General features: G+C 45.3%; 1 protein-coding gene across 2 annotated transcripts; it reads left to right on the top strand.

Moving 5' to 3' along the window:
• The first annotated feature begins 1,691 nt into the window (after positions 1 to 1,691).
• LOC119449613 (ribosomal RNA-processing protein 8-like) lies at positions 1,692 to 25,054 on the top strand. 2 transcript variants are annotated; one of them, XR_007466343.1, is made up of 5 exons: positions 1,692 to 2,902; positions 3,586 to 3,718; positions 8,439 to 8,545; positions 9,022 to 9,116; positions 18,906 to 19,002. XR_007466343.1 is itself a non-coding variant. In XM_037712825.2 (5 exons), the coding sequence occupies exons 1-5, from the start codon at positions 1,818 to 1,820 to the stop codon at positions 24,892 to 24,894; spliced, it is 1,536 nt and encodes a 511-aa protein (XP_037568753.1). In that variant the 5' UTR covers positions 1,693 to 1,817; the 3' UTR covers positions 24,895 to 25,054. The 2 variants fall into 2 exon arrangements, 1 of the variants encoding a protein (XP_037568753.1); XM_037712825.2 differs by lacking the exon at positions 9,022 to 9,116 and adding an exon at positions 24,781 to 25,054 and having other exon boundaries at positions 1,693 to 2,902.
• Positions 25,055 to 25,346: the final 292 nt, after the last annotated feature.

The raw sequence follows: 25,346 nt of genomic DNA on the forward strand, positions 1-25,346 counted from the left end.
AACCTTGCCACTATCCAAAGAGCTACCCCACCATACCATAACCGTACCTCATAGAATGCGTACCCTGGCCACCCTGGCGTTTTATTGCGATAGCAATTATATGGACACTTCAACCGGATTTCTGCCGTCGGCGTCGTCGTCGCCGTCAGGTTCCTTATAGATAAAATCTTCGCCGCGCGCCGTATGCCCGAGCGGAAGCGTGCGGGGACGCGCGCTATCACGGAGAGCAAACGCACTAAATCTCCCACGCGCAAGCAAGGAAGCGGGAAGCCAGCGCCGGAGGGAGCTTGGGGGGGGGGGCGCACTTCTACTCTGCCAGCAACCGCGCTCGTCGCTTATCTCCACATGGCTCTGACCTTTATGCGCCGTGCATTCGCCGCTCAGTTTCCGTTGAAGCGATAGACCGCACGTACCTTCGCCCGCTGCTTGCTGCCAGCGTTTTGACAGTCGTTGTCTGCAGTCATTCAGTGTGATCTCTTCATGCTTTTTTGGGCGCGCTCACACCACGCTTGTTCATTCAGTTAGTAATAGTCGGGCCACATTTTCCAACGCACGCTACACATGCAATGCTGCCCGGATCGGCAGTGCAGCGCTACAGGTGTGTCCCTTCGCACGCGCTGCCCACGGGAAGCGCTTCTCATCAACACCACCGTTTCACAGGCGCCTTCTCGTGGTCATCGAGTCTCTCTTCATGTCGGTCTACTTACGGCGCAGCACACCTGCTTACTTAATCAGCTCATGTTTACTACAATTCATATTGCTACCAAAGCCGCTCACCTTACTTCGTATGGCATTGCTGTGTTGCTATCGCATTCATTGCTTCGCCATTAGGGCGAAACTGTGACATTTTTTGAAAAAAAAAATTGAGAAATGCACCTGCTGGCCCTCCTTACTCGAACTAGAGTACTCCAGTACGCTCTACACGAATTAAATAGGTGCCTCGATGCGTGCGCGCCACCGCGCATCGAGGCACCTTAACACGAACTAAAATGCCTATATAAGAAAAGTACCGCCATCTACTCTTTCCTCCGCCGCCTCCTCTCCTAAAGCGCTTGCTTTTTTTTCTTTACTTTTTGCTTGCGAAAGCCAAGTCGACGGTGGCGCACCTAGAAAGTCCACGTTAGAGTTACTGTATGCATATATATGAAGCATATTTATATACAGTAACTCTAGTCCACGTTGAAGCTTTCAGGCCGGGCGCGCGCCGCCGCCGCCGCCGGCGACTGCGGCTGCGCAGAGGACTTTCAACATGGCTCTGAGGCGAAAAAAAAAGAAAATATAAGGAAGTGAAAAGCGCGCGCTATCATCGTCCAATCGGAGATACAGAGAGAGAGAAGCGGCGTTAATCAAAGGATGGCGGTACTTTTCTTATATAGGGATTTTAAACACGAACAGGCATGTAGCGACATCTATGAAAGCATTGACTACACATCAACAGCGTAAACATAGCCTCCGTGATAAACGCAGGCAACCTCAAATATAAACTTTTTTTTACAGCCCTAAAACTTAAACAAAACTGTGCTTTAAAATTTAGAATTGTAAAAAAATATAGAATAAAGTTTTCGCGGCAAATTTATGTTTACTTGTTAATAATTTGTACTTTTTTGTGATAGATGGCACGACATTACTAACAAAAGTAGGCCTTTGGTTACTTATTAATCTAGATACCTAAGGTTTCATTTATGGTGTTTGTCCAGCAATGCATATGCACAAAGGCACGTGGGGGACACCGTCGTCTCGTTGTTTTGGCAGTTTTGTGGTGTTCACTTTAGTCACCAAACACCAAACCGCACCAGCCAAGAAGTCGATACGCCGATATGGATGTCGCACAGGTGTCTTTTCACAAGAAAAGAAAGATGCGCTCGCGCGTTGAAAGTGAGTCGGAAAATTCTACAATTCGGAAGTGCAAGCGTCCACGTTTTGCCGCTGGCAAACGCCCCAGAAAGGCAAAAGCGAATGACGACCTTGACGTGACGAGTCTGAAACCTAGCCTGCTAACTCGGAAACGTAGAGGATTCAGCCAGGCGAGTGACTACTCTGAGAAAAAAAAGAAAGCGAGACGAGAAACTAGCGTTGAAGATAATGCCTCCGCCGCTGCGCGGTCTTGCGAGCGTAAGAAAAGAGTGACCTGTCATGTGAAAAAGCAGGTGCACAGTGCAAAATGCGACGCAGATGATGCCCAGTTAATCGAAGAGCTCAGAAGTGGTGTCACGTCAATCTTGAGGGGCTTGGAGCCAGATGAGATGACCACCACGTCGTCCCGGGTCGCTGTATTACGGGACAGCGCCGGGGGAGTTATGGAAAGCGAGAAACGAAAAAAGAAAAGAAAAAAGAAGAAAAGGAAGTCGCTAGAAATAGACGAAACGTTGACTCAGGGAATTTCTGGTACATACCCTAAGAATACGTCATCAGTGTCAACTAATGAACACAAGGCAAAAAAGCAAAAATCAAAAAGAATAAACAAGGAAACGTCGTCAGCAGAAGAAGAAGCACGCAGGTCCTTCAGTGACTTTACATTAGAAGAGAGAAGTGAAAAGGCACTGCCAAGTATGCCAAGCCAAGGCATTGACTGTAGTACACGCAAGGAAGTTTCTCGAGGACCACAATTAGTTGCCAAGCAGCTCGTCCCCAACTCTGGAGCGGGGAAGGCCGCGAATAAAAAGAGGCGTGCCCTTTCCCTAGCATCGTCTGCTGATGTGCGAGAGAGGGCACTTGCCATAATACGAGCAGCGCAATTTCGTATGCTTAATGAAGAACTCTACACAACAGCTAGTGAGGATGCAGTGCAGTCATTTGAAAGTGATCCACAGTCATTTCAAGTTTACCATGAAGGCTTTGAGCAACAAGTATCCAAGTGGCCAGTGAACCCTGTGGATGTCATCATTGAGAGCTTGCGTAGCATGTAGGTTGCATTCTCTTTGCCTCATGTTTTGTATCTCGGGCAGCAGTGAGTATTGAATGACAGTAAAGTGTAGCTTTGGGGCTAGTTGGCCATGCATTGTTGGGACCTGTGCATTAAACTTGGAACAAAGAATGTAAAGGGTCGAGGATGTAGTTGTGCTCATCTGCGTTCCCTTATGTACTTTGTTCAGAGTTACTGGTCACCATTACCATTACAACACCATTACTGGTCACCACAATCCTGAATGACCATTAATTAAGACTAATAAGAGCAAGTGAAACACACATTGAAAGTGATGCTCTTAACATAATCGGGCCGTAAGTTTATGCAAACCCACAAGGCTGAATCACTACTGAACAGCAGGTTTGCTGTCGTTACAGCAATGAGATTGTGTATGCAGAGCTAATCTGTAATAAACCTGATGGTCCTTTCACCTTATGGACAGCTCCAAGTACTCATGTGGTAGTGTTACAGTTTGTTGGCTTCCGGAGCCCTCTACTCCGGAGCCCTCCACTACAGCGTGCCTCATAATCAGAACTGGTTTTGGCACGTAAGACCCCAGAAAGAATAAGAAGCGAGCCTAATGACAGTTTTCATTGTTATGCTGCATGTAAAATATGTAGATCGCATCTAAGCGCACATGCTGCCCTGAAGCTAATGGTTCATTGCAATGTTTTCTTTAGGCCAAAGTCAACTGTTATTGCTGACCTTGGCTGTGGTGAAGCAAAGATAGCTCAAGAGCTCACAAGAAACAAGGTCCATTCATTTGATCTCATTGCTTTGAATGATCGCGTCACAGTCTGTGACATGAGCAAGGTAAGTTTGCTGCTGTCTTTACAAAACATCCCTTGTAACTAAATTTACTGCAATCATTACAATGTAGGCGTTCTGGAAGTCATTCTAGTCTGCAAAACAGTTTGCAAAAGCTTCCCTTTGTTTGCTATGGTGTACACCCACCCATTTGTTTAATATAATATCACACGAGTGCTGGTAGTAACTGTGTCATCACTTTGCGGTAGGGCAGATGTGTCGCAGTGAATGGAGCAGTCTAGCAGGCTAGTGACTCTTGCCAAGTGCAGACACTTTGTGGAATTCACCACTCTGCCCTGATATTATTGCAATAATCTTTGACTTTGGTGGCTGTGCACAAGCTGACACGAGGCAGACTTTCTATTATGTTGTAGCAAATATGTTTAACGAGTGCTTGCAAGGTCATAGTTATTTGCTGGGAACAGTTTAGCATTGTAGCATGCACCCTTTAAGAACATTGTGCATGAAGACATGTCATATTTGTGTGTGTGCGTGGGTTTGTGCGTGAGAGAGAGCAGGGGGGCAAGGCTTGGTGTGAGTGATGATCTACCATCTCCCAAAAATGTGTGGCCCATAATTGCAGTGACCCACACAGTTTTTGGCAAGAGATGTTAAGACTTTGTGTACACACAAACTATGTTAGCACTGGCTAGTGCAGTACTACCACTAATCGTCATCCTCACCATGAGTCGGGATGGGCTAGCAGCTGTAGCAGTTATACACTCTCAGCAATGGCAGATTCAGAGGGGGCTCTGGGAGCCCAGGCCCCCTTCAAGACATGCTGGCTGACTGAACTGAGCATGCAGCGAATTTCACAGTTCTGTATATGGCACTTTTGTTTATCTTATTATTTTATTACATGGTATCAAATATTACTGTCTCACTACATACTGAGCCAAGCTCTTAAGGGGAGAGGCGGGTCAAAAAACGGCGATTCTCATTAAAGAAACAGGTTTTGTGTTTTTAGTTGTTTCAGCAACATTAATCTCTCCTATTTCACATATGATGAAATCAGAGCCAGAAATGATCGGGAAAAGTATAATAAACTCGGTTAAAGCACTCGAGGTGGCAAGAAAAGGCACAGATATGACACATTTTCAAGCGCACGATGCGTCAAACCACGGTGTCGCACGCCATTGGGCTCGTGCAAGGTGGTAGGCCTAAGCTTTTTCTCTCCAAGGTTAGCTTTGCCGCATTACAATCTCGCCGGGAAGTAATAATAATAATTAACAGAAGTATAGAGCTTTTATAACTTTCAATCGCATTTTTCTCAACTTCATATTTCGGCCAAAACAAGGCGTCTGTGCACATCATTTTATGTACTTATTGGGTTCCAATCAAGACCACATTTGATGGGCGTAATTTTTAGGATATGTAGAATGCACTTATCTAGGATTTAATGCAATCACTTTATTTTCTTAAGGATGAAAATTTTTAATGTACTCGGGCACCAGCCACTGAATATGAAGCACCAGATACGAAATTCTCTTAAAATGTTGCCTGTAAAGGGAATCACATTATCTTGCTTATTAGCACTCAGCGGAGTGTTAGGGATAGGAAAAATAATTTTGCACTGCTCTATCATGCTAACTGCTATGTCCAGCAGCTGCACAAACATGCACTGCTTCTCACTTATGCATGGCACTTAGGACATGACAGCATCGAGATGTCCTAAAACTAAATGTAGATTTCGAATGAAGAGATCAAGCTCTACAAGTGGTAGAATTTTCATTCGCCCAGCATCATTATTTAAAAAGAAATATGTCTGAGGAGCATGTCCCCTTAAAGCCTCGAAGGGTAATGTCTGGTATACTGCACACACTTTTGGGACATTGGCTGAGTGCACTAGCCAAACAAGTATCCAAACAATCTAAAGAGCTTACATGTGCACTGTTAACTAAACTGTGTCTGTTACATGTATGGCTCATGACATGCTTTGGTGGCTTTTACCCACCTGATACTGTGGTAAGGCTTGCCAGAGAATGCAGTTACAGGGAAAGTGGGAATTAGAATCGTGTTTTATTATGCATAGGATATGTTGCAGGTACTTGGTATATACAGGAGGAGGTCCCATATTACAGAATGAAAGGGGGAGGGTGACTTTCTATATTATCTAATTTAATTGTTTATTTAGTGCAGCTTCTCTGGCACGAGTGTAGAATAGGAGAGGTGGCCATACGGCACCACTCTGCCAATGCTCCGAGAGTTTCGCGACTGCTCTCAAGTTGTAGCCGCTTGCACACGGTGGTAGCATGAGTAGTCTGGGCCCATTCCTCCACTTTCCTGTATGTGAAAGTACACAGTTGCGTGCCATCAAGTCGTATTTTTACATCTCGGCCGTGTGAGAAGGAACTTCACGTCGTATTAATAATAATACAAGCGTGTGCACTTGTATCCAGCAGTCGTGGTTATACACTACGGAGGTGTTAAATGGCGCTGCATAGTTTTGTTCGCTTAAAACAAACTGCTAGCGTGAATTTGCGCAAGCGGCGTGCCTGCAGGCGCGGCAATTGCTCCTTGCTTGTTTACTTTTTATTTATTTTTCTTGATACAGAATGTTTCTAGGGGCTAAACTGCACCATTGCTAAGGGCCAATGGATGAAATGATTTTTTTTTTTGTTCATGATCAAGTGCATCTTTAATGTTAATGATAACAATTATTCACTGTTTATTAGAAACTTTAGTATTCACATGTTTTAGTTAACCACATTATTATTAATAGTATATTATTATCAATATTTAATTATTAAGTAGTTGTATCCGTTGTTTGTATTCCTTAGAAAGCAAGCAAGGGTGTTAGAAAATATAAAGCACTTCATAATTGCAAGATTGTACAATGCTGATTGTAAGTGAGCGCGGCAGCATCAATCTGCAGTTGGTTTTCGTACTCAAGATTCCGACTTTCAGGAAATTAGAGCGTATGTGTGCCGGTCTTGTCGAGATCGCTTACGTATATTTGTAATTTTTAATCTCCATACAGCCTGGTACACTCATTTTAGTGTACAAGGCCGGTAGAAAGCTTTAGCATGTTATTAAGACCATAAACAACCTCTTAACGCAACAAAGTTCGCGATTAACACCAATAGTTTACAGCGCAGTGAAAGCTAGGCTTGGGCGTAGGAAGCAAATGGCGTGGACCTAGAATGGGGAAGCTCGTTTTTCTCAGTTAGCTTATGATGAAGTTTTTCATTGAAGAATCTTGCATCAAAATAGCTGGTGAGTATTTGTGAAGCTTTTGCACAGATATTTTGTATGTAGAAGTGAGGGAGATGTTAGCTGTGGGACTGCTGAATGTTATGATGCGTTATGATGCGTAGTGCTTGGTTTTGCATATGTTACAATGAATTTAAGTGTAAGGCATATTTATTACCTCAGGAGGAAACGCAGTAATATGACAGTGAATAAAGCCATAGTAGAGAGAGATGAGGACTGTCAATGTAAAGTATGATCAAACTTTGATGTGTGCCCCTATTGGCCAAACACAACTTTTTTTGTTAATGCGGAAATATGTATAGTATAAAGTTTTAAATGTTTGTCCAGTTCAATGCCTAAAACTTAGCATGGTCAGATGCAACAAGAACACTGTTGCCAATACATATAGCGGGACTTCCAAGGATGTTTCTTTGTGGAGATGTGAAAATTACAAAGCAAGATTTATTAGTGTTAAGTAAAATTCCATTCCTTTGACACCAGTTTGTTATATTCTCTGCATCGGTATTCAGTTTGGATAACAAAATATCTACGTGATTATCTGAAGAAAAAGAAATGGTAGTGTCATCAGCATAAAGTATACAGTCAGAAGATGTTAAATATAGGTGTAAGTCATTAATATAAATTCAGAATAAAAGTTGTCCAAAGATCAAACCCTCTGGGACTCCAATGTTCTAATAGGCTGAGAATAACTCCCAGATAAACTCACAATTTGTTCCCGATCAAAGAAGTAGTTGCGGATTAGTCTTAAGCGTGGACCAGTGATCTAAATGGCGTCTAATTTGTTAAGCAGTATTTCGTGGACAATAGAGTCAAATGCTTTCGTCAGATCTATACATAATGTGCCAACAAAATTGCCTGCTTCAGTAGCAAGTTCAATTTTGTCAGTTTAAGCTATTAATGTGAGTTCAGTAGAAAACTCTTGTCTGAAACCAAATTGCTGTAAACATAGACAACATAAAAATTTTGTGACGCAAGAGCTTGACTATACTTCAGATACATAACTGTCCACAGCACAGTGAACCCTGTCTGAACCAATGACAACAATGAAACCATGAGCTTCTTAACATGCAGTTGAGCCAATGCTGTAACATGGGGTGTGTGGTCGCTGTTGAATGCCTTCATTGAAGCTGTAGAAAAATCAGCATGACACAGTGCAAATACTGAAGAAAGGAAATAATGAAAGGAACACTAGTTTCACATCTGAAGCTTTTTTTTTTTTTTTTTTTGTAGCAGTGGCAAGGCAGTCGACCTTCACAATAACAATAGGCTCACTAGTGAAATAGTAAAGGCACATCAGAGATTGAAAAGCGAGCTCATATTTATCACAGTGTGTGTGTGTTTGATGCTACTGCGTAAGTTGTTTCTGTTTTTCGTGGTGACGTGTAAATCAGTGAGGCACTGCTGCGTTTGTTTAGGTCTCTGCAGCTAAACAGATGTGTTGGCACTTCTGTGTTGTATTCTAAATTAAAGAAGAAATTCTGCAGACTATCAAAATCTTTTATTTTCTTTCCAGCTTCCCCTGCCCAATCAAACCATTGATGTTGCCGTGTTTTGTCTGTCACTGATGGGAACCAATCTGAACATGTTTGTTCTTGAAGCAAACCGCATATTAAAGAAAGGGTAAGTGGCTACGAGAGAGCCAAGTCTTGATACTTGCATTATGCATTAGGCTCAAGGTATTCCCGCAAAATGGTGAACTATCTGACCATATTTAATCATTCATATTGTTGCTCATAACTCAGGCAGAAAGTTAGAAACAAGGTATATTTACAATGCTGGTGCACAAAGACGACTAAGGTCGTGATCGACTAAGAATTGGAATGAGCTTATCTTCCTAGTCATCTTCACTGCAGCCATACTAAGGTATGGCTGCTGTTACGTATTGTGAAGCCTGTTTGTAGAATCACTGTCCCAGTGCATCTTCTATACGTCGGGGTTTTGGGGTGGGGCTTGATCCTGGCTACATGAACGTCATTCGATCCTAACGAAGACGTGGAGATGACAAATATGGAACATGGTGAATTTGCATTGGGCTCGCAGTGTTGTGTGCAGTCGTGCAATAAAAAACACAAGAATTGCACTCCTGCTTTTTGCAGGTTATTCACATAATATGCAGGCATGCCATCTTCATAGGATGCAATCCAGAAGAACAGTGCTGCACAAGTGTAGAAGTTGAGTTAGTTGGTTTGAGGTGAGTAGTTAAAACAGTGCCTGAATATACCATTCGAAGAAGTCGAACCGATAAACACGAATATAACAAATTATCTGATAAGACGAGGTAGATCTAAAATGAAGGCATTTTCAACTCAGGTGTGACGTCAATATAACAAGGTTCAACTATACTGTTAGCTTACATTTTATTTAAGGAGGTTGAAATACAGGGAGCAGAAAATGCAGGCATGACAACACAAACAGTAACCAGCTGTTTAAAGGCTCAATGCGTCTTCGATGTTGCTAAGAAACAACTAGGCCAATGGAAATATCTGAGCAAGGTCTTGATGGGAAAAAAAAACTTGATTCTCTCTCCACTTCCTGTAAAATATCTGTACTGGCACTTGCCAAGGGTATGACAAGTTTTCATGTATCGTGTTGTGTCATAATAAGCTATTGTGATTGAGATGTTTGGTTGTGTTTTTGAGTTTATTTTTGAGGTAGCATTTAATAAGTCTTTATTTCACAATACTGCCAACTGCTTTTGGCAGCCATAGCAGGGGTGGTACATAAAAAAGAAAAAGGACACTTTCATAAAGCAAAATAATGTCGAAATACAATTCAAACACAGCAAAAAAAAAAAAAAAACAACAAAAAAAACAAGCAAAGGTACTTGTACACAACTGCGCAAAACAATAGCGCTGATTACTAAGGATGGGAGTTCAATTAAACTAGCAAAAATGGCATGTAAGATATTGCCACGAGGCAGAATTAGCAAAGAGTAGGTGTATTTACAAGTATATACAAGCTGCAGCAACATTGCGTACAGAAGATGGTTACCCAAACCAGCCACACGATCTTCTTGCCAAATTGTCTTCTTTGTTTCAAGACACACCATGCCCGACTCCTCCATAGCATCACGCCCTGGTCGGAAAGCCGCCATCTCGTCACTAGTGTTTATGGGGGCCGAAATCGTGGTGAAGTAAAGTTTCAGCCAGCCTGGAGTTGGCACAGGATCTTGTAAGGCCCTGTGTAGCGTGGGAGTTTTTCAGACAGGCCGATGCAGCGGCATGGTGTCCAGAGAAGAACTAGAGACTCAGGAGAGAAGTGAACGTCCCGGTGACGGCTGTCGTACCACATCTTCTGTGCAACCTGTGAGGCAGTGTGCCAGGAGCGGGCAATCTGGTGAGCTGTGAGAGCCCTGGCGAAGATGTCACGAGCATGCTCAGTTGGAATGTTGGTTGCAGTTGGAAGGAGTGTGTTGAAGGGCAAAGTTCGATGGCGGCCGAACAGCAGATAAAATGGAGAAAAGCCAATGGTCTTGTGATGGGACTAATTATATGAAAAAATGATGAAGGGTAACGTGTCATCCCAGTCACTGTGGTCCGGGGAAACATGCATGGATAGCATCTCTGTCAACATCCGGATGAGCCGCTCAGTTAGTCTGTTGGTCTGCGGGTGATAGGCGATGGTTAGTCTGTGGACGGCAGAGTAGGAACGAAAACGATCTTCGATAATGTGGGACAAGAAGGTGCGGCTGCGATCAGTGAGCAGCTGCCTCGGTGCACCATGATGTAGTGTGACGTCATACAGAAGGAAATCCGCAACGTCCGTAGCGCAGCTCGTCGGCAGTGCTCGCGTGATGGCGTAATGCGTTGTGTAGTCAGTTGCGACAGCGACTCACTTGTTGCCGGTTTTAGACGTAGGAAAAGAGCCTAGGAGATTGATGCCGACGCGAAAGAATGGTTCAGAAGGGATATCGATGGGGTGTAGGCATCCAGTGGGTAATACAGCAAGTCATTTGCGGCGCTGACAGAGTGCACAGGCAGCAATGTAGCGGTGCACAGGCAGCAACGTAGTGGTGCACGGAGCGATACAGGCCGGGCCAATAAAAGCGGCGTTGTACTCGGTCATAGGTATGGTAGACACCGAGGCGGCCGGTGGTGGACGCGTCATGTAGCTGCTCAAGAACGTCTACCCGAAGATGTCGAGGTAGAACGAGTAAAAGTTCTGGGCCTTCATGGCAAAAATTGCATCGGTACAGAATGCCATCGCAGAGTACGAATGCGCCGGTAGCGGGTTCAGGGTGCACAGAAGCTACCCGATCGATGAGGAGATGTAAAGAGTGATCACGGCATTGTTCATTGCGAATGTCACGCAAGTCTGAAATGTTGAGGACGCTAGCATCGGTGTCGTGGGCATCATGGTCTGGACTGTCGACCGGGTGACGGGAGAGACAGTTGGCGTCCTTGTGTAAACAGCCAGGTTGTACAAAACATTAAAAGTGTATTCTTGTAGCCGCAGCGCCCACCGACCCAAGCGTCCAGCCGGGTCTTTCAGCGATGATAGCCAGCTCAGGGCATGGTGATCAGTGATAACGAAAAATGGGCAACCAAATAAGTAAGGGCGGAACTTGGCCATTGCCCAAACCAGCGCCAAGCACTCGTGTTCCATGATAGAAAACTTCCGCTCTGGGGTCGAGAGAAGGCAGCTAGCATATGCAATTATACCGTGTGTGTTGTTCTGCAGTTGAATGAGAACAGCTTCTATTCCATGGTCGCTGGTGTCTGTGTGAATTTCAGTAGCAGCAGATGGGTCGTAGTGAGCCAGCAAAGGCGGGGCTGTTAGCAAGCGGACGAGGGCGGTGAAGGCATTGGCTTGCGCAGGGCCCCATGAGAAGCAAACATCATGTTTGAGTAGGTCAGTAAGCGGGCAAGCGCAAGCAGTGTCGGCAAAGTTCTTGATGAAGCGACGGAAATAGGAGCATAGTCCAACAAAGCTGACTTCTGCTGTGGACAACGGTACGGGAAAGTTTTGGACAGCGCGAATCTTGTCAGGGTCAGGTTGAATTCCTGCGGCACTGACAAGGTGGCCGAGAACAGTAATTTGGTGACATCCAAAGTGGCACTTGGACGAGTTGAGTTGCAGGCTGGCACGTCGGAAAACAGCAAGAATGGCCGACAGACACATAAGGTGACTTGCAAATGTGGGCGAAAAAACAATCACATTGTCTAAATAACAGAGACAAGTGGACCATTTATAGCTGCGAAGTAGAGAGTCCATCATTCACTCGAATTCCACCAGGCCAAAGCCTGTCCGGTGTTACGAAAGCAGTCTTTTCGCAGTCCATGTCATCTACAGAGATCTGCCAATACCCATAGCGAAGGTCTATGGACGAGAAGTAGTTAGCTCCATGCAGGCAGTCCAAGGCGTCATCAATACGTGGCAGGGGGTAGACGTCTTTGCCCATGATCTTATTCAAATGTTGGTAATCGACGCAAAAGCGCCAGCTGCCATCCTTCTTAACAAGGACAACTGGGGAAGCCCACAGACTAGACGAATGTTCGATGACGCCTTTAGTAAGCATTTTGTCCACCTTGTTTTGTATAACTTGACGTTCGGCATGTTAAATGTGCTACGGATGTCGGGGGATGGGATTGGCAACTCCGGTATATATCCGGTGAGTGACCACTGACGTCTGGCCTAAGGGCCTACCATCGAAATCAAAAATGTCGTGATAAGCCTCCAAGACCCGGCGGCGTATGTCAGCAGCCTGCATAGGTAGAAGGTCAGTTGCAATCATCTGGCTTAGTTCGTCTGGTGCAGGGCTGGACTGACCAAACTTGCCTGCTGATAATCGTGGGCTTTCCGCGTCTAATATGGAGATTGCGCACTCATCAATAGGCGAGATATCAGCCAGCGACATGCCTCTCGGGATAACCTGTGTGAAGTAGTTTAGCAGAGGAAGTATGGTCCGATTGTCTGCAACAGTGAGTCGCACGTGTGGAAGGGCGACGTTGCTTTCAAGCATTGCGTGAGCACGTGGACACACCACATAGACACCGTCAGAGACAGGTGGAAATGAGGTCACAGTAACGTATTTGGTGGCTTGCAGTGGCAGGCGGATGTCATTGAGGGAACATAAGCGCGGTTGTGTCTCCTGTGGAATGTCGCAGCTCTGGGGCAGTTGAAGCTGAATCACACCGGACGCACAGTTAAAGAAGGTGGAATTAGATGGCAAGAAGTCTAATCCTAGTATAATGTTGTGAAGGCACTGTTCCAAAACTGCAAACAAAGCAGTGGTAAGGTGCCATGTGATGCTGACACGAGCAGTGCACATTCCGAGCACAGTGGGCGTTCCTCCATCGTGACGTGGAGGGTTCGAGATGCGACAGGTGTGAGGACTTTGTTCAGGCGGTGGCGCAATTTGGCACTCATCACAGAAAGTTGTGCACCAGTGTCGATCAACGCCGGAATTCATACGCCGTCAACTTTAGCATCAATCAGGTTTTGTCTGGTCGGTAAAGTGACCATAGGATTTTGAGGTCGAGTCGTCAGTGCAGGATCACCTCCCGGAGCTGAAGCAGTTATTTTTCCGGGGAAGAGCGTCGGAGGTTCTTTGGGGGACGGCAGGCGACGAGCCTGAGGCAATAGGGACGACGGCCGATGAGCTGGCGGCAAACGGGACTGGTGACAGCGGAATGATGGTGAGGAACTGTTCCATGTAGTAGTAGCATCGGCGTTAGGTGGTTGCAGGTCAAATGGAGGCTGGAAATGGTGTGGGCTCAGTCCGGAGCGGTAGTAACCATAGGTCGGTCGCGGAAGTGGGGAGCCAGCACGGTTGTGGCAATGGTGGGCAATGTGACCGATTTGGCGGCAGGCAAAGCAGATCGGTCGATCATCTGCGGTTCGCCACTCGGCCGGGTTTCTATGGTACCGCTGGCAAGGCGAAGGATAAGGTCCATCAGAGAGTCGTGAGATTGCAATAGAACAGACTGAATGAACTCCGAGGCTTTGGCGTTCTTTGTGGACTATTACTTGGACAAGTAGTACCGCGGGCAGGCTGTTGGGATCACTGACGCGTGGAAAAAGGGCGGCATGTGACATGGCCTCAATTTGGCGCCGAACATTTCAAGTTGAGTCTTGAAAAGTCGATGGTTCCTGTATTTTCTGTCCTCGCATGAAGAAGTCGCAGATGTGTGCGCAGATGTGTGCGCAGATGTGTGCGCAAAGGTGTGCGCAGATGTGTACGCTCTTTGGCTATACCTGACCCTTGCGCCACTAAACCACGCACATTCATTCATAAAATATTGTGAAGCAGTTTCTCTAGCATCACAATGTTGATATGTGACAAGCACTCTTTTTTTTTCTTTTCATACAGATTGCACTATGGTATAGATGTTTATTTAAATAAATGTGTCTAAGCTCTTCTTGTATTGTGATTGGAGTAGGGGTCTAGCGAACTTATTGAACATGAGCCGACGCCTATAACTATCTGCCTGATCTATTTAAACCTTGGCATCTCTTAAGTATCCTCTCTCGAGTAACCTTCATTTCTGGGCAGAACCACACCAGGTAGTAAATGTCTGCTGTAGAAGGTGGAGCAGCACACTTTAGTCAGTTAACCGAGTCTTCAGTTGTTGGACCGCAGGTACAGGTGATGGAAGATATAAAGGTTACTTCATCCCCTATTCTCTGAGGACAGTTCCTCCACCCGAGTAAGCTAGTGATGCTGTATCCAGCAAGAAAGCCCTTCAAGAGTTTTTTTTTTTTTAGGCCTGCGATAAGCATTTGTGCCAGCTTACATAAGTGTACTATATAGAGTACAGCTATAAGATTTGTACATGTCTGCTGCATGTAACATCTCTTTAAGAAAGCTTCTGAACTAACAAATTCTTTCACAAAATTCTGTATGAATCACATAATTTTCGTATTATCGCAAAAAATTTGGCCCAATATTGTTATTAGAATTGTCATCACATCGTAATAGATTGCTGTCAATGCTGCCTAGAATCAGCTTTATCGTGATCGGCAAACATTCAAGGAGGCCTTCCATGTTAGCACGGCTTGCCTGAAATGTGGTGAGAGCTAGTTTGCCTTGGCTATTCCTGCTTCTAATCTAGCCACTGGTCAGCCGGTCTAGTTCTAGTCTAGTGGTAATTGTTTTTTCTACATTGCTCGTAAGCTGTGCCGAAAAGCAAACTCCAAAATTGGGCGGGTGCACAGTGTGAGATGTCTACCCAGCGATGTCATGAAGACGAAGGCGATGTACATGGCCAGGGAAAAATGTTGATGACATGTATGCACAGAAAAGTACTACACATATCAAGCAACATTTAAGGATTCTGTGCTTCTTGTGTCACAATGGCACATATCCATTCTGGAGGATTGGCTAAAAACGGACACACACCCAGTGGTGCATACTGAAGGGCTAAATCAAAGAAAATAAAGTAAATCAAGGAATTCATTCTATTGCCACGTCTCCTTTGTGTACAGGACAAAGACAACGAGAGTTTTAGTGGAGTCCGTCTCATAGTGTGGAACACTTTTTTTAGCACCGTTCACAGTGTAGAATTCTCACCAAAAGTACACACTATACAACAACAAACGGGCAAGGGTCACGCTGCCCATGTTTGTCAGAAGTTCCAAGAAACGGCATGCCACAAACTGATGCCAGTGCAACTGGTGTAACCAAAGTGATAACAAGCAAAACACATGTGCAAAACCTAGTTGTGAGGAAGTGCCGGAATCGTGGGGCCAATCCTCGAACACGTGCGCGACGCGACCAGTTTCCCAGGAGCCGAAGGCCATGTGGTGCCATAGCTAACACTTGTTTGCGAGTAAACCTGTCAGTGAAGTGCATGGGATACCTGTTTTCCAGCCAAACGGCAACCCCGTGTCTGAACTGTAAGACGAAGAAAACAATCTCTCGGCACCTAAGATCTGAGGCAAAACCGATAGGTCCTCATGCAACTCTAAGGAACCACATGCCGGTCTGTGCGTGGTGGCGCAACCATAAAAAGTAATGGTGGCCGCGCATCCGGCCGGCGTCACGCGATTCAAACTGCCCGTGTCGATACCCGAACCACGCATGCTCCAAGGATGCACACCAGAACACCGGTGCCGAAGTCGGATGCAAAACGGGGCCGTTTGTTGCCCTTTAGAAAAAGCCGCCCGTTTAACTAAACTGTGCAACCTCAACCTCTGAATTTGTTCATACCTACCCACTTGCTGCACACGAGGAGGATGCCCGCGGTGGTTCCGAGAAAGTGCACTGCGGAAGGGGGTTCGAGGCTTCTCGTCACTGTCAAGCACAATCGCTAATGAGGTGCGAGTGGTTTTCTCCGCTCCTCAAGCTTTGTGGTGGTTAGGAGTGCCAGCTGTGCGTTTATTCAAGTACTGTATTTACTCGATTGCAACGTGACCATGATTGTAACGCGAGGGGCGACTTTTCATTGCGTCCACCAAGAAAAAATAAAACCGCGAAAGTAACCCAAGGGGTGACTTCTTGTTGCATCCAGCAAAAAAAAAAAAAAAAAGAAGAAAACCGTTAAATTAACGCGAGACCACTGGATGCATGAAAAAGTCACAGTTTCACCCGAAAGGCGAAGCATCAATTGCGATAGCAAATTACGTAGTAGAGAGCTATACGGAGTAAGGACAGTAGTTTTGTCGGATGTATAAACTTGGACACATTCGCTTACTAACTGAATTAACAGGCATGGTGTCAGCGTGCACAAGCAAACATGAATAGACCACACTTGATGACCACGCACAACCACTTTCAAAACGCTAGTGTGAGCAAGCGCGCCAGCAGCAGTGACCGAAGGTTCGTGCGGTCTATCGCTTGAATGGAAACTGAACGGCGAAAGCACAGCGCGTACAAAGGTAAGAGCCGTGTGGAGATCGCTTTCAAAATACAGTGTGCGCGATAGCCCGCAGCTGTGCAAAGTACACAGCATGGTGGCAGAGTAGAAGCCACGCCCCCTCCCTCCTGCTCTGCCTTCCAGCTTTTCTCCTTTCGCGTGGGAAATTGAATCGCCAGTTCCCCTTGTGCCCAGTCGCAAGATATGCATTTGGTGCCACAGCTAAACGTCACTTCCACTCCCTCCCTCCCATCCCCCCACGACCTTTCCCACAACGGAAGACCACGTTTGCTCTCCGCCGTGTTTTCGCGTCCCTCGTGCGCTTTCACTCGTACATTTCACTCGTTGATTAGAATTGGGTGCATCATTGCACTTTTTAGACAACTTGAATTTTGGTGTTCGATTGTAACGCGAGGATTGACTTCAGGTAGCAAAAATCTGGAAAAAGAACTCGCGTTACAATCGCGTAAATATGGCACTTACGTGCAAGATCCCACTCTGTGCGAGCCTGCGACAACCATTACTCAAGTGCCGTCAGTGCGCAGCAAGCTTGTCAAGATGAAATTCCTCTGCCCAGATGACCCGCGCTGCACTTTTCGATTTGTTTTACTACCGTTCACGGCAGCGGGCTTACAGTAGGTGAAGAAAGCTTCGCTTTAAAAGGAACAAACATGGGCCACACACATGTCACCGCAGCTGAAGATATACTGCAAGTATTACCAAAGGACTGAAAAAAGAAACTTTGCTTAATATATTCACTGAAAGCACCGGTACTCCTTTGTGTGCAAAGCAATGTAGTCCATAAAAAACACCATCAAGCTTTCACATGAGCAAAGGCGCAATGGCCAGCGATCATAGACTTTAGCACAGCTTGGCACTGTAGCTTCTGTGGAAACAAGAGTAGCACTGTAGAAGCACACAAAGCTGGGCGAGTTGGTATGAGTGCATCAGGATAACCTCAGGCTGCACCTCATGATTTTTTATGTATGTATTCCTTTTTTTGAAGACAAGGTCTTCTTAGCTGACTTTTTCACTTTTAGAAAAAACTGTAGGTTACGTGACTTGTAGGTGTCATATGAACATGAATATATCGCTAAATGATACCTCATCATGTCGAGAACACGTAGCAATAGTCAGCAACAAATAATATAATAGAGCACTAGTGTAATTAGCCGTAAACAGTGTGGGATGGAAGTCTCTGTGTCACTGTCACCCACTGCCGTGCCCTCTGCCAGAGGGCGAGGAGTGAGTTTGGTTGGGTGCCTCGTTGTGTGTGCATAGAGGCACTCTAGAATTGGAACGGAGGAGAGCTGGGTTCAAGAATTGTATCTGAGTGCACGTACACGTGGTCATCCTTAAGTGCATGCGTTGGGTCATCCTTGACACAGCCTTACGGGCCCTAGCATGGTACGGTAACTCAGTCAGTAACATGGTGCTGCATCGCAAGACAACTGTCGACGCTGAAGAGAGCAAATGCAAGCGCGCCGAGGGTGCACGCACTCGGCAGGCCAGCGAGAGTACCGACGCGCGTGAAGCTCCTTTGCCAGAGCACGCACCAGCCACGCCAAGACAGCCGAAACTCGCGAGGCCCGTCTCGCCCAAATGCATGATTTATATCGTACTCGGCAGGAGCGGCAGGACAACGAGTAGTGTTTGGAAACCCTGGAGCAGAACAGTGTCGCCTTATACAGACACATGGCTGCTGAGACTTCTGAAAAATACAAGAAGTGTCTCCTACATTGCAGGGTGGCCAAGGAGACCTGATGGGATCGATGTAATTGCACGTGAAGTACGATACGATTAAGATACGAAATAAGTGAACATTAAACTCGAAGAAGAGACAGAACATAGACATGTAATCAAGATTTCATCATCAAAACGTTTGAAACAACATGTACATCGACCTTGTCTTCTTTAGCGTCGACACTTAGTTGACCCTTACTTTTTTTCAACTGAAGTTAGTTGCCACTCCAGCAAAGTGTCTTTCTTCTTTCTTGGTCTGTGTGTCTATGCACTGGTTATTCACGAAGTGCCACTGTACTGCAGAGGCCAACCCTTGTTGCTTTTTCCTACCAGAGATTGTAATGGTATTACATGTTTTGCAAAATGTAGCTGAACAGTAGTCCTTTATTTTATCCTTGTATTGCAAAAGTGTGAGCTTTCTTGTATTGTCCTTCTTGCAGGGGTATTTTGAAGGTCGCAGAGGTGAAAAGCAGATTTTCAACTACTCAAGGATTTGCAAAGACCATGAAAAAGTTTGGATTTGAGCTTGAGCATCTGGTAAACCGGTTTCTATTTTCATTCCTTTTTCTATTAAAATAGGTTGCCTCGTATATGTGACAGTTTATTTTTTATTTTTGCATAAAGAGTGTGTATGTATGCATAGGTTTAAAATTTGGGGTGGGCACAAATGACACTGATTCATGGGTGTTCTTCCCAACAAACTCACGACAACACATACCATTGAAAGCACTTGAGGTTCTTTACAGTAAAGCTTGAAATGTCTGTGCGTAATGCTGATAAATATTCATTGAGAGAACAAGCTGGGCTAGTGTAATGGAATTTGAAGAGGTTGTCGGGTATGTCAAAGGTAATGTATGGGCATTGTCGTGTGCCATAGTTAGAAAGTTTATGGAAAATTACAGGAAATTTTTTAATTGCACTATAAAACTCTGTGGTTTTTTTTAGCTGTGTGGTGCTTTGTGGGTGTGTAGGAAATGATCAAATTCATTTCAGTTGCTCGTCTTCACAATGTTTATTGGAATTAAAATGTTTGAGGAACTAAAAATTAGCAAACAGTTAGGCATATTGAGGTGATAATTTCCTAGGAATTAATTCTGTAAATTTAGGAAATTGCTGGATAAATTTCAATATTGTAGGTACACTCGGAGCACTATAGAAAATTTCTCAAGTGTCGCACAGTAAAGAATTTTAGCGCTTGAAACATGCTCAACAGCAAGTCTTCGTAAGTGTCTAGGAGCCTATTAAATTATCCTTTGAGCAGTGATTTAAATTTTAGAATTGCTTCTGCGAGCAAGTGGTTTAACATTGCTGCTTTAAACTGTGCTCATATAGGTACTGGAAACTCTGTACACAAGTAGTGAACTGTTGAAAGTATATTTCCAAGTTCAAAAGGGTTACTTTGAGAGCCTTAATTGTAAGGAACTGTGTGTTCAAAGTTGCTGGCACTGACACAGATGTGGTGCAGTGCAGCCCACAAAGGTGGTGAAGAGGCTGTAAACAGAGGCTGTAAAATATTTCCAGCAGAACCTGAAACCTGTTTCAGCATGCTGGGTGCCGTGATCACTTTAACACTGCTTCTTTGGAGTTCAGTTTGTGGTACTGCAAAGTCGTGAAAGTCTGCCAAGTTTTTTTTTTTCTTTTTTGGAAGCAAGTGCAGAAATTGTCTTACTGTAACTTCTCTTATGGGTCTTCATGCCATCTGTGGGAGATGTTGCACAACAGTTTATGTCGAGGAACTCGAGATAAAATAGAAGATTACAGGATACAGGGTGTCCTGGCCAAATTTGGCCAGTGTTTAATATTATTCAAGTGCGCTACAGGAGGATGCGACTAAAATCATGTTGTTGGCCTTTCTATAGATCAAATATTGCAAGATTCTTTGCATTCTTTTTAATTGCATGATTAGTCATGATTGATTATTGATCACAACTAGGCATGTCCTAAATTCCAATGAGAACATTTTAGAGCATTCTATAAAATGCCCGATTCAGCAATACTTAAATTGCTACCTGTTATGCAATAATTTTTTCCTTATAAAGAAAGCCTTTCTTAGAAAGAAAGCAAAGAAATATGCAAAGAAGCTGTGTGACTGCCGTTGTGACTTAGGATCTCAAACCTCAGAGCTGCCACCACTGTTGGGAAGTTCGGAGGGTGCGTTGAGCAGGGTTAAATTGGCAGCATTTAGATTAATTATACAGTGTAGACCGCTTATAACGTAAGTCGCCGGAGTCTCGAATATCCGCACTATAACCAAAGCAACAATTTTCAAGGCCTGCACATATGCAAAACGTGTACCGAGCCGCCATGCGCATGCGACAGTCGAGGAATGCAGCTAGAACGTTTGCATTCAATTAACAGTTGAATCTCGTTAATTCGAACCAAATCACGCGGCGGTGCCTCCTACCAGCATTGCTCCGGCACCGCCCCCTGAATGTCGCGCGCAAACGAAAAAAAAAAAGAAAGAAAAAAAAATGTCACAGTTTCGCCCTAAGGGCGAAGCAATGACTGCGATAGCAACACAGCAATGTCATACGAAGTAAGGTGAGCGGCTTTGGTAGCAATATAAATTGTAGTAAACATGAGCTGATTAAGTAAGCAGGCGTGCTGCGGCGTAAGTAGACCGACATGAAGAGAGATTCGATGACCACGAGAAGGCGCGTGTGAAACGGTGGTGTTGATGAGAAGCGCTTCCCGTGGGTAGCGCGTGCGAAGGGACACACCTGCAGCGCTGCACTGCCGATCCGGGCAGCATTGCATGTGTAGCGCGCGTTGGAAAATGTGGCCCGACTATTACTAACTGTGGTGTGAGCGCGCACAAACAAACATGAATAGATCACACTGAATGACTGCAGACCACGACTGGCAAAACGCTGGCAGCAAGCGCATATACGCCGCAGCAGGGGAAGGTACGTGCGGTCTATCGCTTCAACGGAAACTGAGCGGCGAATGCACAGCGCATAAAGGTCAGAGCCGTGTGGAGATAAGAGACGGTGCGAGCGAGCGACGAGCGTGGTTGTTGGCAGAGTAGAAATGCCCCCCCCCCCCCCCCCCCCTGCTCCCTTCGGCGCTCCCTTCCCGCTTCCTTGCTTGCGCGTGGAAGATTGAGTGCGTTCGCTCTCCGTGACAGCGTGCGTCCCCGCACGCTTCCGCTCGGGCATACGGCGCGTGGCGAAGATTTTATCTATACGGAACCTCATGGCGACAACGACGGCGACGCCGACGGCAGAAATCCGGTGGAAGTGTCCATATAATTGCTATCGCAATAAAATGCGGCGGAAATTTCACCCTCTCTCAAATGGCAAGGTCGCCGGTTCTGCGTTGCACCGGAACATGCGTGTACGTGCCGACGTCTCAGCCACGCTACCATAGCCACGCGTAGAAAATGGCAGTGAACCCTTCTTTCTCTTTTATGCGTCCTCTACTTTCTAGTCATGTGTTGACCTTGCACGCTGCGGCTACAGCGTAGAGGGAAGCAGCGGCGCTGTCCCAGGCCAGCCAACAAAACTGCCCACGCCGGCAAATGCCCGCTTCCCGATAACGGCAGAAAACGAAACTTCGGGGAGCTGGCGCCGGGCCGGCTGGAGCGACGGCGCCTGCACGACGGTGGGCGCGCACGGTGACAGTCGAAAGTGAGGGAGCTAGGAGGGAGGGCGAGAGGAGCCACCGAAGCGGCAGAATTGCCGAGCCGAAATCCGCTTCCCTGCCGCCCTCCTCCCTCACATTCCACGGTCTCCGCATGCGCCCTTCGCTGTGCCGTGCCAGGCGCCACCCGCTCCCTGAAGTTCCGTTTACTGCCGTTATTGCGTTGGCAGTTTCGCGGCCCTCGCTCGCTATGCACGCCGTGATATTTCACGACTCGCACTCAAGATTCTGGTTTCAGCCTCACTGGCTGTTCGTTCGCACCACATGCCCTTCTCCTCCACTTCGTCTCTCTCTCTCTTCCTCGAGCACTCCTTGGGGCGCCCGTTTGAGGGGAGCGTTCGCTGTCTTCGCTGACTTCCGTATTCCCAGGCAGCCGCACTGTAACCGGTGTTTCGTTTACCGCAACTACCCTATAAGCGATACGTGTATACATGGAGTGCTATGGGAAAATTAATGGGAGTCTGAAAAGACCGCACTATATCCGGTCCTGCACTATAAGCGGTTACGTTATAAGTGGTCTATACTGTATTCTGTTTATCCCTAAAGGGGTTGCACTCTTATTTAGAAATTGTTCTACGAAATAGACACTGGCAGGACCTACCAGGCCGACTATGCAGACTAGAGGCGCTTCTCTGGTCTAAAGGTGCAACTGCATGCACGCGATTTTCGAGTGACAAGCGATAGCGATGAGCGACAGGTTTTGCTGTTGCGAAGGGCGATCTGTCGCTGTCGCTGGTTGCGTCGCCAGCTTTTGGTCGGCCTGAAAGTATCGCTTGTCGCCCGGGAAGTCAGCACGACGACATCCGCTGGAGACAGCGATGGCGCAAACAACATAGCAGCAATCAATCAGCCCGTTTTGATCTGAATTCGCTTTTGCAACTTGCTCTCTGCCATGACAGCAAAAACTAAATAGTACAATCAGTCATCGCTTCGTCTTATCTCTAGCTGAAGACAAAGTATTGGTGCTATCTTGCCGTTATTATGGAGATTGGTTGTTTGTTTTGACGCTGTTAGGCCTGAGACACCACCGAAGAGCCACGAAAGTGTTTTAAGTTTTGCTTACCAGATGGCGCCTCATCATTTTACGCTGGTGGCACAGGATGGATTTCCACTGGGGATGTTGGCCTCTTAATACGTTTGAGATTTCTTTACTTGCACACAATAGCATTTATTCGCACAACAATGTAAATCTGTCGCTACTCTTTTTCGCGATGGCGCATTCATGTGATTGCTCCACGCTGCAACACGACAGCGTGACAGGGTGTGCCTGTCGTGTCACTTGAATATCGCATGCATGTGGTTGGGCCTTAAATATGTGCCGTTTCACCTTAAATGTCCTTTATGACGCTTTGGGCATTACAAAGGCGGGGCCAGTGATGATGTCATCCTTGTCAGACTATTTTTCTCAAGGGAATGTAGTCAGTCATGACGATACTTAACAAAGTCAGGTGCTGCGGGATGGCTGGGTTGCCTAACCCTGTTTGTGTGGGTGAAAGGCATTTCCAAAGGTGCTAGTTAGCCTCCTGGAGGAATACAGGGAAGCGGTTGTCTTCCGTCACCGCGATGACACATCCGAGTTGGTCTGGCACAACATTTCCCAGTTGCATGCCATGATCGTAGTACTGCACTTTCATTGTGCAGCGCATGAATGAACAGTGCTCTTACACTAGTGCACTGACATAGAGAATGTGAGAGGTCGTTATTCTACTTATCTCTGTCCCAAAGGCCACATTTGTTGCTTTCAGAAATGCAAATGAGACTAATTGACGACGTTTACTTTGAAGCTAATGCCAGCATCACTGCCCTGTCACTTTCTCAGTGGCAGTGTGCTATATTAAAATCACTGTTTCTTCATGTGTGAAACGTTTGAAAACACTGTGATTGCAGTGCACAAGTACATCATTTCATAAAAAAAACTGAAGTTCTTCGTAACTAACAAACATAGGCGTGGAGTTAATGGGTAGACTGAAAAGTTCGCAATGCCAAGTTTGGATTGCAGTCCTCAATTTCAAATTGCATTCACAGGCAGAGGAAAAAATCGGTTTGTATCTCACAACCACTGGCCCATGTACTTTTGCTCACAGTTGTATAACTGTAAGACTTGTGAAATTAATTAATGTTGGCTAACTTTGCAACTTGGCAGAATGCAAAAAATGTTATTTGCTTTGTAGAGTTGCAAACAATGTGCGTTTAGTTACTTCCTCCTAAAATGCAGCTGATTATTTTTAATCCTTCGCCAATGTTAGCTGGGACATCTTGTACAATATTCGTTCTATACATTGATCAGCCTCACATAACATTCCACTTCTGCACATTAAAATTGAAAGGAAAAAAATTGTAAAAACTTACAATATAAGCAGAGATGTTTTCATGTTAGTAAAGAAATTATTTGATGTGTTAAATGCCCCTCACTATGTGTAGGCATAGCAAACAAACAAGAATATTCGTCTTTTTCTGAAAAAAACTTTGCTATGACTTCATTTGTAGTCATTAGCTTTCTTTATGATTTAACCTCTTAAGAACTTCAGCAGACCACAAAGGATATCATGTGGTGCTGAGGTTTGTTATAAACAGGCTCAACCCTTTTTAAGAAGCACAATAAGCTATCAAAATAGAAAGTAGTCTTGTGATGTTCTTCACAGTTGTGCTACAAATACAAATATTTGTTTACAGGATGAATCCAACAAAATGTTTGTACTGTTTGACTTCAAGAAGGTCAGAAGCACAACAGAGCATCCGCATCTTCCGACACTCAAGCTGATGCCCTGTCTGTACAAGAAGCGATGAATTGTTCATCTGTGAAGTTAGTGTTTCACACCACTGTGAGGAGAAGATGGTGAAAAGAAAATATGTTTTATGCACGCGCCTCACATGCTCTATTCAGCCTGTATGTAATAGCGTGTCTGATGTGGTAGAAAATGCAGATAAAACAGAGCCCATCTCAGTATTATGGCCATGTTTATTGGATCTGAGTGAACATCTTGCTGAGAACACTGGTAATCAACGTGTCATAATTTCTCTTTACAGTAACAAAATATATTAAGGCATGAGCAATAAATCTCCACTGTGCGTCACACTCATGAGGTGTCATGCTGCAATGTACAAAGCTCATAGTGTGCTCACAAACTACTCTGTGCAGGACTCATTCTCTGTTTCAAACACTGAAAAAAAAATGTGCATGTAAGACCTCTGTGTAGTAAAAGATGAGACATTGATATTCTCCATGGTTCATGTTTCTT

The sequence above is a fragment of the Dermacentor silvarum genome, chromosome 4, assembly GCF_013339745.2.
Source record: "Dermacentor silvarum isolate Dsil-2018 chromosome 4, BIME_Dsil_1.4, whole genome shotgun sequence".
Classification (NCBI taxonomy): Eukaryota; Metazoa; Arthropoda; class Arachnida; order Ixodida; family Ixodidae; genus Dermacentor; species Dermacentor silvarum.

Coding starts and splice junctions, on each gene's coding strand:
- LOC119449613 (XM_037712825.2), top strand. CDS start 1,818: ATGGATGTCGCACAGGTGTCTTTTCACAAGAAAAGAAAGATGCGCTCG. Junction 2,903..3,585: donor ATTGAGAGCTTGCGTAGCAT/GTAGGTTGCATT, acceptor TGTTTTCTTTAG/GCCAAAGTCAACTGTTATTG. Junction 19,003..24,780: donor GATTTGAGCTTGAGCATCTG/GTAAACCGGTTT, acceptor ATTTGTTTACAG/GATGAATCCAACAAAATGTT.